This window comes from Mytilus californianus, unplaced genomic scaffold (assembly GCF_021869535.1).
Source record: "Mytilus californianus isolate M0D057914Y unplaced genomic scaffold, xbMytCali1.0.p SCAF_13, whole genome shotgun sequence".
NCBI lineage: Eukaryota > Metazoa > Mollusca > Bivalvia > Mytilida > Mytilidae > Mytilus > Mytilus californianus.
Genome location: NW_026262615.1, coordinates 39,682,409 through 39,699,036, shown reverse-complemented (window position 1 = coordinate 39,699,036; position 16,628 = coordinate 39,682,409). Strand labels below are relative to the sequence as shown.

Here is a 16,628-nt window from a genome sequence, read left to right as displayed (position 1 = left end):
GATAAGGACAGGAAAAAGAAAATTTGAAGAAATAGAATTGAATCCATCATTAACTAGCAGTGAAAATACACATTTCTCTACAATAAATGTATTCTTACTTTAACAACAATTCACAGGCATTACACAGAAATGTCATACAAACTGAAACTTAATTTATGATATTGTACATCCCCAAAGCACTTCAACTATATTTTCAAGTTTTATCAAATTTGTTTTTTTTTGTTTGTTATTATACGTGTACTAGGCAAAACTATTTTTCAGCTTTAAAAGAATTAAAAACTAAAAAAATTGAAAGTAAACTATAATCTGATATCTCTGATGAGTTTATACATTTAATTTTTACAATTTAATGATTTAAAGTATGATTCGTGAAGCACAAGCTTGATCTAGTGTCTATTCTAATGCCAATTTAAAATGCATGATCTTACTACATCAACAAAATTCAACAGTCATACTAAAACAAATTCTAAATTATTTCAGAGTTTTCTTTGAACAAAAGTGTGTTTTATAATAGCACTTACAATTTAAAATATAATTTCTAGTCTGTTTTACAGATTCTAAGCTTTCACAACAAAATATCTTGATGAGGAGAAATATATACCTATATATAACAAAGACAATGTGAATACAGCAATGAAAAGAAGAAATAGCAATGATCAGAAACAATAAAGAGTTATCTCCCCTCTAACAGAGATGATAGTCTTTCTTTAGGTTACAAGAGTGAAACAATATTATGGAATTTGAATCACAAACAAAACATTGAGAATTAGAACAACAGTCAGTATATTTACATTATTGCAGTGTTAAACCCATTTTCAGAAACATTTCAGCTACTGGCATATCTGTGAGCATGCTGTGGTTGAAGTTTCAGAATTTTTTTTTTCTCAACTTATATTTTTTAAAATTTGTATTTCAATGAATATCTCATTTGACTAAAATTATATATTTGTGACACACTGAGGTTTACAATTACACTTTGAGATACTCCCTCTATTAAACTGTCATACCATGCAAGCAAAATATATACATGAAAGACTCGCCATTCTGAACCTTCTCAAACTACATAACAAAATTTGATTTGGATGAAAATGTGTAGAAATTTTCTACTATACAACTTTCAATCTTACATCACAGAAAAGCAGTTTGTTATGAATAAAAAAAAAACCAATGTACCAGGAACAACAAACTTACGATAAACTGTGGAATTTTAGAAACATGTCAGTTTGAAACTTTTTTGAACTCACATTAGGTGCACTGTGTTGAGAAAACATAAGATTTGATTCAAATGTCTTATTCTTAATATTTTACTTTGTAATTCAAAATGTATCTGATAACCGAAAATATATCAAAAGCAAGTGATGGATATACATATCCCATGATGTATTGTTAATTTAGTGATATGTTGATTTGCAAAATTTTTTTATTGAAAACAAACCTGTATTTTTAAGTGCTTTATATATAGTTTTAGCACAAAATTAATCTTTTACAAATGTATAATTTTTCATTTATAAGATATCATTTTCTGGGGAATTACATACAATATATATCATATATATGTACATTTTGTTTTTTTACAATATTAAGTGATAGAAAGATAAATAAAAAAACATGAAATGTAAGAAGATTCTGATGATTAAATCATACACATGTCAATTTCCCCTAAAAAATCAACAATTGTCTCCCCTAGTATATACAAAATCAACTTTCAAGACAACAAAACAAAATTCAACAAACTCATAAACAAACACAATATCATAATATCACACCATTTATAAAGCATTAATAACCCAAAAATAGTTTTTTCAACAGTAATTTGGTAAATTATAAACTTGACTAATTTATACAAGAGTGCACACGCTGAAATGTCTCGCCTTCTTTACTAATCATTGATATTATGTTGATAGTCCTAAATATAAAGTTTTATTACAACTGTCACATAAACTTAACATTAACCAAGTAAACTAAACATTGACCAATGAACCATGAAAATGAGGTCAAGGTCAGATGAACCATGCTAGGCAGGCATGTACAGCTAACAATTCTTCCATACAACAAATATAGTTGACCTATTGCTTATAGTTTAAGAAAAACAGAACAAAACACAAAAACTTAACACTGAGCAATGAACCTTGAAAATGAGGTCAAGGTCAAATAAAACCTGCGTGACTGCCAAATAGATCATAAAATATTTCCATACACCAAATATAGTTGAACTATTGCATATAGTATAAGAAAAACAGACCAAAACACAAAAACTTAACTATAACCACTGAACCATGAAAATGAGGTCAAGGTCAGATGACACCTGCCAGTTGGACATGTACACCTTACAGTCCTTCCATATACCAAATATACTAGACCTATTGCTTATAGTATCTGAGATATGGACTTGACCACCAAAACTTAACCTTGTTCATTGATCCATGAAATGAGGTCGAGGTCAAGTGAAAACTGTCTGACGGGCATGAGGACCTTGCAAGGTACGCACATACCAAATATAGTTGAACTATTGCATATAGTATTAGAAAAAAAGACCAAAACTCAAAAACTTGACTTTGACCACTGAACCATGAAAATGAGGTCAAGGTCATATGACACTTGCCCGCTAGACATGTACACCTTACAATCATTCCATACACCAAATATAGTAGACCTATGGCATACAGTATAAGAAAAACAGACCAAAACACAAAAACTTAACTATAACCACTGAACCATGAAAATGAGGTCAAGGTCAGATGACACCTGCCAGTTGGACATGTACACCTTACAGTCCTTCAGTACACCGAATATACTAGACCTATTGCTTATAGTATCTGAGATATGGACTTGACCACCAAAACTTAACCTTGTTCACTGATCCATGAAATGAGGTCGAGGTCAAGTGAAAACTGTCTGACGGGCATGAGGACCTTGCAAGGTACGCACATACCAAATATAGTTATCCTATTACTTATAATAAGAGAGAATCTAACATTACAAAAAATCTAAACTTTTTTTTCAAGTAGTCACTGAACCATGAAAATGAGGTCAAGGACATTGGACATGTGACTGACAGAAACTTCGTAACATGAGGCATCCATATACAAAGTATGAAGCATCCAGACCTTCCACCTTCTAAAATATAAAGCTTTTAAGAAGTTAGCTAACGCCGCCGGATCACTATCCCTATGTCGAGCTTTCTGCGACAAAAGTCGCAGGCTCGACAAAAACGGATAAAAGGTTGACAGAAGTTATCTCCCCTTCCATATTGATAACTCTTGCCATTACTAACTAATTGAACTGAAATCTGCTTTTAAGATTAAACAACTATTTTTCTAGATCATACATCTACTTGTACAATACTTTAATGTAAAGATTTTTTGTTTATTCATCGAGTCTATTATAAATACACTAAAAAATTAATAAAAAAAAAAAATCATGAGAAATGAAGTTCTACGATGTATTTAGCATTACTAGGCAAGAATGAAAAACACCAGAAAACACAATGATACAAAACAACTAAAAATATAGATCCACAACAAAATTGCTTCCTATGTATAATATTAGTCCCGCAATGTGGTAAACTTGTCACAGATAGTTGGCTTATCTCCCTTGATATATTTGTTCCCAATGATTCCAAGGTAGAGTATGTGATATCCATGTTTTTGTGGAAAATCTTATATTTTGCAAATTTATTTTCTTCACTAAAAAACTATTATATTATAAAACCAGAATGGTAATGAATGTTGAAATTAGGACACGCCAATATAATATAATTGTTATTTGGGCTTTACTGAAGATGTAGGCTCAAATTCTCTGTCGGTGTCCTATATCTCTTTCACCAGACAGCCCAGGAGATATAAACACTGACAGGGAATATGAGTCAATAACCTTGTGAAGATCCCGAATAATATATTATTCATTCTGGACATTTGTTTTCTTCACTAGAATACATATTCTGCACATTTATTTTCCTTAAAAAAACAAAGAAATGAGTGTAAATTTCTTTCCTCATAACTGTATTAAAGTCTTAGTGGTGTTTTAAGTTAGTACCAAAAACATTGACTAAAATTTATTTGGCTCATTTAATTTTATAAAATTTTGACAAATATTTACTTTGGCCCTTTGAAAAAAATATAAAAAATTTCAAAAAACTTGAACCACACAATTTATCGGAAAAATTTCATTGGATTTATAGCAGTTTGATAATCACTAATTTTGATCATTGAGAAGCTTAAAATTTCCATTACAATAGAATATGATTAAAACGTTAAGCTGATTTTTACAGAGTTACCTCCCTGTAGAGTTATATACCACCTTAAAAACAAGTTGTTAGGCAACCATCTGTGACAAGTCTATCCAAAAGGAAAAGCCAGGATACAGCCACTTTTTTGGCCCCTTGAATTTGGAAATAAAAAAAGTATGATAAATCTACAAAAAAACATCCTTCGGATGTTTATAAGACATTAAAAAAAGTATGATAAATCTACAAAAAAACATCCTTCAGATGTTTATAAGACATTAGTCTGTCAGACACCAGTATTCATATTTTTAATTGTATCGAGCATATTTTATTAGGGATTCAAACTTCTTGAAATTGGTGCAAAACTGCATAAATTGCTATAAAATAGCCTCATTTTGAAATCTTGTCATTACTTTTTAGAGACAAGCAACAGACCTTAAGATATTTTGCTACAAGAAGTATTTAACACAGATGATAATATATGTAAAATATCTTTTTGGAAAGGCAGTTGCTTGTATCTATCTGGTCCAAAATCTATGTGTAATGTCAAAATAGGTCAAATATGTTAAATTCAACATGCAATTTCCGGGACCAAATATTGGCTCTCATCACGCCTTCTTCTTTACAAAAGGAATTAAATCAACAATATGAAAAAATAAATATCAAATCTGTCATCAGCATCAATCCATTTTCAAATTGACATAAATATATCTAACAAAATTCAATGATGCAAAAAATGATACTGTTCCCAACATAAGGAAGAAAACGTAACATGTGAGAAAAGTATAGCCGAAAAACTCGATTGTCTGCAGGGCACCAGACATATTGGATCTCTTGAAGTAGTAGAACATGGCATACAGAAAGACAAAACATCCTGTGGACCTACAAAATAAAACAATGATAATCAGAAATTATTTCTGGTCTGTACTCTGTTCATTAATCTGTCCTGTATAATGTTAAAAGTTTTTGGTGCAATTTATTATTATTCGTGAGGTACTAATTTTTATGCGTTAAGGTGGACAATTTTTTTTAGTATTAAACGGTGCAAATTCCCTAAAGTTTTGTATGTAGAATTTGTCCAACCCAGGAAATTAAGTATCCATGAAAATACTATTTTTTCCTTAATCCACAAAAAATTGGTATCCATGAAAGTACATGAAATGACAGTAATCCAAAGATATCAGATGTGGACTATCCTTTCATGATGCCTTTGGTAAATTGCAACTTCACAAACTAGAGGCTCTAAAGAGCCTGTGTCGCTCACCTTGGTCAGTATGTGCATATTAAACAAAGGACACAGATGGATTCATGACAAAATTGTGTTTTGGTGATGGTGATGTGTTTGTAGATCTTACTTTACTGAACATTCTTGCTGCTTACAATTATCTCTATCTATAATGATCTTGGCCCAGTAGTTACAGTGGAAAATATTTTGTAAAAATTTACAAAAATTTATGAAAATTATAAAAAATTGACTATAAAGGGCAATAACTCCTTAAGGGGTCAATTGACAATTTTGGTCATGTTGACTTATTTGTAGATCTTACTTTGCTGTACATTATTGCTGTTTACAGTTTATCTCTATCTATAATAATATTCAAGATAATAACCAAAAGCTGCAAAATTTTCCTAAAATTACCAATTCAGGGGCATCAACCCAACAACGTGTTGCCTGATTGGTCTGAAAATTTCAGGGCAGATAGATCTTGACCTAATGAACAATTTTATTCTTGTCAGATTTGCTCTAAATGCTTTGGTTTCAGAGATATGAGCCAAAAACTGCATTTTACCCTATGAACTATTTTTTAGCCATGTCGGCCATCTTGGTTCGCGGGCGGGTCATCGGACACATTTTTTAAACTAGTTACCCTAATGATGATTGTGGACAAGTTTGGTTAAATTTGTCTTAGTAGTTTAAGAGGAGAAGATTTTTGTAAAAGATTACAAAAATTTACGAAAAATGGTTAAAAATTGACTATAAAGGGCAATAACTCCTTAAGGGGTCAACTGACCATTTTGGTCATGTTGACTTATTTGTAGATCTTACTTTGCTGAACATTATTGCTGTTTACAGTTTATCTCTTTCTATAATAATATTCAAGACAATAACCAAAAACGGCAAAATTTCCTTAAAATTACCAATTCAGGGGCAGCAACCCAACAACGGGTTTTCAGATTCATCTGAAAATTTCAGGGCAGATAGATCTTGACCTGATAAACAATTTTACCCCATGTCAGATTTGCTCTAAATGCTTTGGTTTCAGAGATATAAGCCAAAATCTACATTTTACCCCTATGTTCTATTTTTAGCCATGGCGGCCATCTTGGTTAGTTGGCCGGGTCACCGGACACATTTTTTAAACTAGATACCCTATTGATGATTGTGGACAAGTTTGGTCAAATTTGGCCCAGTAGTTTCCGAGGAGAAGATTTTTGTAAAAGTTTACGGACGACGGACGACGGACGCAGGAACGACGGACGCAAAGTGATGAGAAAAGCTCACTTGGCCCTTTGGGCCAGGTGAGCTAAAAATGTTCCATGCTGTCTTACAATAGACGTCTTTTACATATGTGTATTTTAAAGTGTGCACCACATTTTTTATGTTATTTGGAATAGACAGAAAAAATATATCAGTCATTTCTTATAATTTAATTCTAAATTCCATTTTAAACCGGAGTAAACCATGAAAAAACGTTGATGACGTCACGGTCACATGACAAAATTATGTCTATGAGCTGATAAACAAAACAACGTCAGCCAATCAGAAGACGCCTTACATACAAAATTAAATTATATATGTATATTTTCCCATACATTTCCAATGTCACAATGACTATGTTATTACGTCACAGTAAGAGCAAATTTTTCAATGATGTAATTTATGCAGATTTACCTCATTACTCATTCATAAAAAGAAAGTTAAAATTGTCCAATATATACTTACCCAGCACTAAATATAGACCTCCACCACCATCTGTAGTCCTCGGCGGAGAGCTGGAAGTATGTCAGTGCTATTGATATACAGCCAGTCACACTGATCAATATACCGTACACAATGAATAGGATACCGTACAGTGTGTACTGTTCTCGTCCCCATAATGTGGCAAATATATAGTACAACTCCACTGATATAGCACTGAAATATAATGTGAGATACAGTTATAGTACTATTCCACAAATATTGCACTGAAATTAATGTGAGAAACAAATATAGTACAACTCCAGTTATATTGCACTGAAAAATAGTATCAAAAAAATATAGTACAATTCCACTGATATAGCACTGCAAAATCACATGTATGAGTACAATTTCACTGATATAGCACTAAAAAATAATATGAGAAACAAATATACTTTGTGTCTTTTCTGTTTTTGTTAGTTTTTCTTGTTTTGTTCTTTGTATTGATCTGGTGAGTTAAGCCCTGTTTTGTTCTTTGTATTGATCTGGTGAGTTAAGCCCTTATCAACTGATTTTTTAGTTTGATTTCATGTACTATCATAAGACTGTCCTAGGTTTGGGGGAGGGTTTGTTGCCAGCAAACATGTTAAACCCTGCCACATTCTGTATGTGCCTGTCCCAAGTTAGGAGCCTGTAATTCAGTGGTTGTCGTTTCTTCCTGTATACCATATTTGTTTCTCGCTTATTGTTTTGTACATAAATCAGACCATTAGTTTTCTCATTTCAATTGTTCTACATTTGTCATTTCAGGGCCTTGTATAGCTTACTATGCGGTATGGGTTTTACTCATTTTTGAAGGCTATACTGTGACCTAGTTGTTAACTTCTATGTCATTTGGTCTCTGGTGGAGAGTTGTCTCATTGGCAATCATACCATATCTTTTATATATAGTACAACTCCACTGTTATTGAACTGAAAAATATCATGTGGCAAAAATAAACTGTAATTCCATAGAAATAGAACTGATAAACATAATGTCGTAAAAAAAAAACCAAACTCCATTTATGTAGTATTTTGTTAAATTACCTAAATGGTAAAAATCCTCCAACAACGCAATGTGCAAATGATGATCTGTACCATGGAACACTGGGGACCTCTCGGGGGAAATTCTTTGTCCGGCAAGGTGCATCAAATCCTGTGGCCCAATTTTTACCAAAGATCCCACCAATAATAGTTAATGGATAACCAACTACAAATAAAAAAACAAATCATATCATGTAGCTGTATACTGAAATATTGTAAATTCAGAAATTAATGTGAGGTTTTTATTAATGTGAATAATGCAACTGGGTGAGTATCACAATGATAAGAACTCGTATTCTGATATCTGATCTATATATATGTATTTATGCTATGTTGTGATGTTATACTATTGTTTCTGAAAAGGGTGAAGGTTTGGTACCATTATAACGTTTAATCCCGCTGCAAATGTTTGCACCTGTCCTGATTACAGTAGTTGTCGTCTGTTTATGTAGTTCATATGTGTTTCTCGTTTCTCGTTTTTATATAGATTAGACCGTTGGGTTTTTTTCCGTTTGAATGGTTTTACACTAGTAATTTTTTGGGGCCCTTTATAGCTTGCTGTTCGGTGTGAGCCAATGCTCCGTGTTGAAGGCCGTACCTCGACCTATAATGGTTTACTTTTATAAATTGTAACTTGGATGGAGAGTTGTCTCGTTGGCACTCATACCACATCTTCCTATATCAGACTTTCCTGAAATCGCAATAACTAATTTCGCATTTTTGTCCATTCTTCAAAAATCTCAATAATAAATGCATGCAATAATTTCTGAATTTACAATAATAAATACATGAATAATTTCTGAATTTACAATAATAAATACATGCAATAATTTCTGAATTTACAGTATTCAGAAATGTGTATGGCATTAATTATTGCAATTGATGAATAATAGACAAAAATTCAAGATTATTTATTGCACTATCAGAAAATGGTGGACAAACACATACTGTTATCAACATTTAATGAGAACCCTGTGATCTGTTCTCTTCCAATTGTAAATTCAAGCAGATTCATTTGGCAAAAATCACAAACAATCAAAGTGGAATTAAGGGCATACGATACAATTTTGATCCAACAGTGATTTTTTTACAATTTGCATACACGCTATTTTTTTTATCTAGTCTATTTAATATGTAATAAAAAATATACCTTCATGTGCTACTTAAAGAGATAATTGGGGTCCAAATTTTAGACATTTGCTCAAAATTTTGGATGCCTTTGGACAGACATACCTAACTTTTTCTTTGAAAATAATTCATTCTTATTAAATTTTCATGCTTTTAGAATAAAACGGCAGTAATTTTTGCTGTATATATATATAATTTTAAAAAAAACATCGGTGATTTGTTCATAAAAATTGGTACAAATAATCTGCATACATATAATCAAGCCAAATATCATTTTAAAGAAGAGAGCTCCATGTACTTGTTTTAAAGTAAATAATTAAAATCAGTCGAATAATGCATCTTTTCCCAATATGTCACAGTTTGACATCGTGAAAAATAACATATGATGACATTAGCAGCGTCATTATCCCCCCTGTAACTGTATCATATGCCCTTAGGAGAAATGGCAAAGTCTTAACTTTATTTGGGAAAACTAAAAAAAAAAAATTCAAAGGAACAAAAATTAAAAAAAAAAAGTATAAATAATAGGTCAACAACCACAAGTGTTGTACTTTTATCAAGTTTTTGTTCCATTCAAAGGTTAACAATTCAAAATTTAAATTGTCAAACTTTTCAATACACATACAAACTGTAAACTCGGAACAGGTGGACAGGACATAAACAAAATGTCTCCAGGGGAGATATCTTTTAATAATATACGCACACAGTTTCTTTTTAACATTTGATACTTATATTGAAAGCTGTCAAAACATTGAACTCAAGAACTGCAATATATTTTCTCAATTTAAAGTTCAAATCAAGACTTTAGAATGTGTCTAGCGATGAAATTGCTGTTGAAAATTAAACAGAAAAACTGTAAAAAACTTATTAACAGAAATATAAAAATAGTCAGTACTTCCAAACTGGCATGAAAATACGGATATTGCTTGATTTAAATTTGATGTCATAAAATTTCAAAATAATGTTAAAATAAGGAATGTATCTCCCTCATGCACAGCTATGAATCATTGTCCAGGTTTTGATTTACTTTTGGTCCTTTTTGGTTTTATACACACTTCAACATTTGTATCAGGTATTTAGTTCCTATTGATTTGGCCTCTGATTTGATCAGTACAGTCTATTTTGGTACTGTAAATTCAGAAATTATTGCGAAGTTTTTATCAATGCGAATAATGCGACTGGTTGAGTATCGCAATAATAAGAACTCGCATTCTGATAACTGAAACATATATCTGTATGAAGATTTTCTTGAAATTGCAATAATTAATCTCACATTTTTGTCTGTTCTTTAAAAATCGCAATAATAAATGCATGCAATAATTTCTGAATTTACAGTAATTATGCAGTTTAAACTGCAGCCAGAAAAAGTTTCTATGCAGTCTATTCTATGGCATTTCAGTATATTGGAAACATTAATGATGTGAAACTGTCTGGACTGACATCTAACCACTTGGTTATTCAGTTGATGCTGCAGCTGTAAACCTGTCTCGAAAAATGACGTTTGCATAGTGATTTTTATTGACATGGCGTTGTCACTACAGGCTGATCTGGTCATGGGTGGTCATTAACAAATCCTATCTGCCTGTTCCGTTGTTTAAAGGACTGTTAAATGAGTTTATGACTTGAAACTAGTCTAGCAACAACAAGTTGACGTATACCTGCCTGCAACATTCTCATGGCCTGAATCAGATTCTCATTGCTAGTCTCAGCAATATGGAAATTTTTTTACTGATTTAAGTGAGGATTTGAGATCACCCCCAGTTTTTGGTGGGGTTCGTGTTGCTCAGTTTTTTATTTTATTTTTTAGCCATGGCGTTGTCAGTTTATTTTCGACTTATGAGTTTGAATGTACCTTTGGGATCTTGAATACCTTATTATGTGTGTACATGCTGAATGTCTCGCCTGCTTTACTTAATATGGTTGAATTTTATGTTGAAAGTCTTCAATATGAAGGTTTTACTATAAGAATTATACAAATTTAACATTGATGAATCATGAAAATAAGGTCAAGGTCAGATGATACCTACCAGTTGGACATGTACACCTTCACCAATATAGTTGACCTATTGCTTACAGTATCTGAGATACTGACTTAACCACATAAACTAAACCTTGATCACTGATCCATGAAATGAGGTCGAGGTCAAGTGAACCCTGTCTGACAGACATGCATACCTTGCAAGGAACCCATACATCAAATATAGTTATCCTATTACTCATAATAAGTGAGTATTTCACATTAGAAAAAAAAATAAACTGTTATCACAGAGATATGTCTCGCTTTTTTGTAATTTTGATTATGCAAATGTTGAAATTAAAATGGCAATATTTAACAAGTTAGGCTAATATTCAAAGTCAATGAACCATGACTGAGGTATATGGCTAAACCATCTCCATGTAAATGTACCAAATATTATTGACTTATTATAAGTTTTTTCCTTTAAACAAACCTAAACACAAACATTAACTATGTAAAAGTTTCAAAGTCAATGAACCATGAAGAAGGAGCTATATAATCTCCATGGAAACGATACTTACAAATGCTGATAAATTTGCATACCAAATATCATTGACTTAAGATTAGCAGTTCATCTTAAACTGATCTTATCACAAACTAATACATGTAAACTAAGCAAAAGTTTCAAAGTGAATAGGCCATGACTGAGGGGATGATGCCAAATATTTTCCATTGAAATGAGATGTGCTAATGCTTATACAACTGAATACCAATTAACATTGGCCTACCACTAATGGTTCCCCTTGAACTGATCTAATCACAAAGTAATACATGTTAACTAAGCAAAATTTTCAAAGTCAATAGACCATGACTAAGGGGGCTGAGCCAAATAATCTCCATGGAAATGAGATATGCTTATGCTTACCGGTATACAACTGCATACCAAATATCATTGACCTACCACTAATGGTTCCTCATTAACTGACTTAATCACAAACTAATACATGTAAAGTAAGCAAAAGTTTCAAAGTCAATAGACCATGACTGAGGGGGCAGGGCCAAATAATTTCCATGGAAATGAGATGTGCCAATGCTAATACAACTGTATACCAAATATGATTGACCAACAACTTGTGGTTCACCACAAACTAGATCTAATCATAAACTAATACATTGTTGAAGCCACCACCGCTGCCACCGTTGTCGCCGACGCCAGAAACAGCATACCTATGTCTCGCTTTTTGACCCCGTCAAGCGAGACAAAATCTAATTTTTTTTCAAGCAGTCACTGATTCATGAAAATGTGGTCAAGGACAATGTACATATGACAGACTGATACTTCGTAACATAAGGTATCTACACACAATGTATGAAGTATCCAGGTCATCTACTTCTGAAATATAATGCTTTATACATATAGTTTACACTATTTATGGACAAACTTTATAAACAAAATTACAATAAATACTTCTTTTTTTCCCATTGAGAACAAATATTTAAGAGTATTTGTTTAGTAAACAAATTTTTCATTGAAAATCTTATAAACAAAATTGCAATGAATAACACTTTTTTTCTTCCCATTGAGAAAACATACTAACAAGTTTTTGTTTAGAAAACAATTTTTAATTGAAACCTTATAAACAAAATTAAAATAAATAACACTTTTTTTCTTCCCATTTAGAAGAATTTGTTTACGAGTATTTGTTTAGTAAACATGTTAATGAAAACCTTATAAACAAAATTACAATAAATAACACTTCTTTTCCTTCCCATTGATAACAAATATTTGCAAGTTTTTGTGGAATAAACATTTTTCATTTAAGGAATGACTGTAATATTTTTTCTGTCTATGAAGAAATAACATTTTTTATGTTATTTCGAATAGACAGAAAAAATATTACAATCATTTCTTATAATTTAATTCTAAATTCCATTTTAAACGGGAGTAAACCATGAAAAAACGTTGCTGACGTCACGGTCACATGACAAAATTATGTCTATGAGCTGATAAACAAAACAACGTCAGCCAATCAGAAGACGCGTTACATCCAAAATTAAATTATTGAGTTTTGTTTTGAAAAACCATATAAAAAAAAATTAATGCTTCTTTTCTACCAATTCAGAGTTTTGTAAAATAAACAAATTTTCATCGAGTTTGGTGTTTAAAAACTTTAATTAAAAACAAAAATATCTCATCATAAAAATTAATAATTCTTTTCTACCAATTCCAAGTTTTTTGTAAAAATAAACGATTTTTCATTGAGTTTTGTACTTAAAACCTTATAAACAAAAGAGAATGTAGCAATAATCAGTAATTATTCTGTAAAATAATCTGTTTTTTATTTATAACAATCTAAAAGACAGTAGCCTTTTGGTGGGGTTTGTGTTGCTCAGTCTTTAGTTTTCTATGTTGTGTTTTGTATACTGTTATTTGTCTTTTGATGGTTTTTCCTATTTTGCCATGGCGTTGTCAATTTGTTTTTGACTTATGAGTTTGAATATCCCTTTGGTATCCATTGTTATGGGAAAATGTTTAACTTTGCATCTGGAACAACATAAGAACATGTGTGCTTATTGTCACAAAAGGCTCAATTCTATTAATATGTGATAACCTCTAAATGCCATAGAAATCTCAGGCTGAGCCCTTTTCCTGCTTAAATTGCAGACAAAAAAATCAATAATAAATTTGCATAAAATAGCACTTAGGGATCATTGATATTAAATTCAACTTTTTCAGGTGTTTAAAAATGTTAAAGATGTCTGGGTGTTTGTGAAGGATACTATTTACTGGATTTTAAATATGGGAATATTAAATTAATATTAGCTTTTGCAGACATTGCACATTAATCATTTTTTATTTTGATTGATTGTGTTTAACACCACTTTCAGGACACTTGGGTAAATCATGACAGCCAGTTTTCATTGATGGAGGAAGCCATATTACCTGGAGAGAACCACTGATCTTCATAGGAAAATTGGCAGTCCTTATCAATTAAGATTTGAGTCAAACGCACCTTGCCACAACCAGGTTTTGAACTCACAACCTCAGCGTTGACCAGCTATTGATCACAATAGATGACCTACTTAGACCACTCGACCACCAAGATGACCTACTTAGACCACTCAACCACCAAGATGACCTACTTAGACCACTCGGCCACCGAGGCCCCTTTTTTTACATTTTGAATGATAGATACTGTATTTGTTTGTTTATTATAGGGAAGTTTCAAAGTAATACAGAGGAATATAGATACTTACCAAACACCCACAAACACATTAATAATACCACTGTCTGCCAAGGTAAAGCTTGTGTTGTACCATAACCCCAGGCTACAGAATTCACAAATGCCCATACCGTAAAAAATGGTGCTGAAATAATAATAAAGTCATAATTTCTTTCCATTCTTTCACTTCCTGGTTGCCAATTTTCAAAGTATGAGTGTACCGTATTTTGCGGTGTATTGTACGCAGTTGTGTATAATAAACATCCCTTTTCATCCATCCAAAATCGTGAAAAAAAAGTCTAGTTAAAACAAGAGTGCACACGCTGAAATGTCTCGCCTTCTTTACTAATCATTGATATTATGTTGATAGTCCTAAATATAAAGCTTTACTACAACTATCACATACACTTAACATGATCCAAGAAAATGAGGTCAAGGTCATATAAACCAAACAAGAAATACATGTACACCCTACAATCATTCAATACACTAAATATAGTTGACCTATTGTTTATAGTTTCTAAAATACAGACTTAACCAAGAAAACTAGACATTGACCAATGAACCAAGAAAATGAGGTCAAGGTCAGATGAACAATGCCAGGCAGACATGTACTACAGCTTGCAATCCTTCCATACAACAAATATAGTTGACCTATTGCTTATAGTATTAGAAAAACAGACCAAAACGAAAAAACTTAACACTGAGCAATGAACCGTGAAATAAAACCTGCAAGACTGACAGGTACATCATAAAATATTTCCATACACCAAATATAGATGACCTATTGCATATAGTATTAGAAAAAAAGACCAAAACTCAAAAACTTAACTTTGACCACTGAACCATGAAAATGAGGTCAAGGTCAGAAGACATCTACCCGCTAGACATGTACACCTTACAATCATTCCATACACCAAATATAGTAGACCTATGGCATACAGTATAAGAAAAACAGACCAAAACACAAAAACTTAACTATAACCACTGAACCATGAAAATGAGGTCAAGGTCAGATGACACCTGCCAGTTGGACATGTACACCTTACAGTCCTTCCATACACCGAATATAATAGATCTATTGCTTATAGTATCTGAGATATGGACTTGACCACCAAAACTTAACCTTGTTCATTGATCCATGAAATGAGGTCGAGGTCAAGTGAAAACTGTGTGACGGGCATGAGGACCTTGCAAGGTACGCACATACCAAATATAGTTGAACTATTGCATATAGTATTAGAAAAAAAGACCAAAACTCAAAAACTTAACTTTGACCACTGAACCATGAAAATGAGGTCAAGGTCAGATGACACCTGCCCGCTAGACATGTACACCTTACAATCATTCCATACACCAAATATAGTAGACCTATGGCATACAGTATAAGAAAAACAGACTAAAACACAAAAACTTAACTATAACCACTGAACCATGAAAATGAGGTCAAGGTCAGATGACACCTGCCAGTTGGACATGTACACCTTACAGTCCTTCCATACACCGAATATACTAGACCTATTGCTTATAGTATCTGAGATATGGACTTGACCACCAAAACTTAACCTTGTTCACTGATCCATGAAATGAGGTCGAGGTCAAGTGAAAACTGTCTGACGGGCATGAGGACCTTGCAAGGTACGCACATACCAAATATAGTTATCCTATTACTTATAATAAGAGAGAATCTAACATTACAAAAAATCTTAACTTTTTTTTCAAGTAGTCACTGAACCATGAAAATGAGGTCAAGGACATTGGACATGTGACTGACGGAAACTTCGTAACATGAGGCATCCATATACAAAGTATGAAGCATCCAGACCTTCCACCTTCTAAAATATAAAGTTTTTAAGAAGTTAGCTAACGCCGCGGCCGCCGTAGCCGCCGCCGCCGCCGGATCACTATCCCTATGTCGAGCTTTCTGCGACAAAAGTCGCAGGCTCGACAAAAAAAAAATAGGTTAAAAAAAAAAGTCTAGTTCACTATAAAAAGCCTTTGATAGGGAAATATTAAACCATCTTCATTTAAGTCTATTGAAAGATAAAAATAATATATAAGATTGTTTGTTCAATCAAATCTTTTTTGTTTAATTAAATAATTTAAGGTCAT

General features: G+C 32.3%; 1 protein-coding gene across 1 annotated transcript in view; it reads right to left on the bottom strand.

Moving 5' to 3' along the window:
- Positions 1-3,687: 3,687 nt before the first annotated feature.
- Positions 3,688-16,628, bottom strand: part of LOC127723645 (transmembrane 9 superfamily member 1-like) — a 79,280-nt gene continuing 66,339 nt past the window's right edge. Inside the window, exons 12-15 of the mRNA XM_052230367.1 lie at positions 14,551-14,661; positions 8,211-8,373; positions 7,170-7,361; positions 3,688-5,107 (exon numbers count right to left, since the gene is read on the bottom strand). Of these exons, the coding sequence (XP_052086327.1) occupies positions 4,906-5,107; positions 7,170-7,361; positions 8,211-8,373; positions 14,551-14,661 (668 nt within the window). The 3' untranslated portion in view covers positions 3,688-4,905. The remainder of the gene's footprint in view (positions 5,108-7,169; positions 7,362-8,210; positions 8,374-14,550; positions 14,662-16,628) is intronic.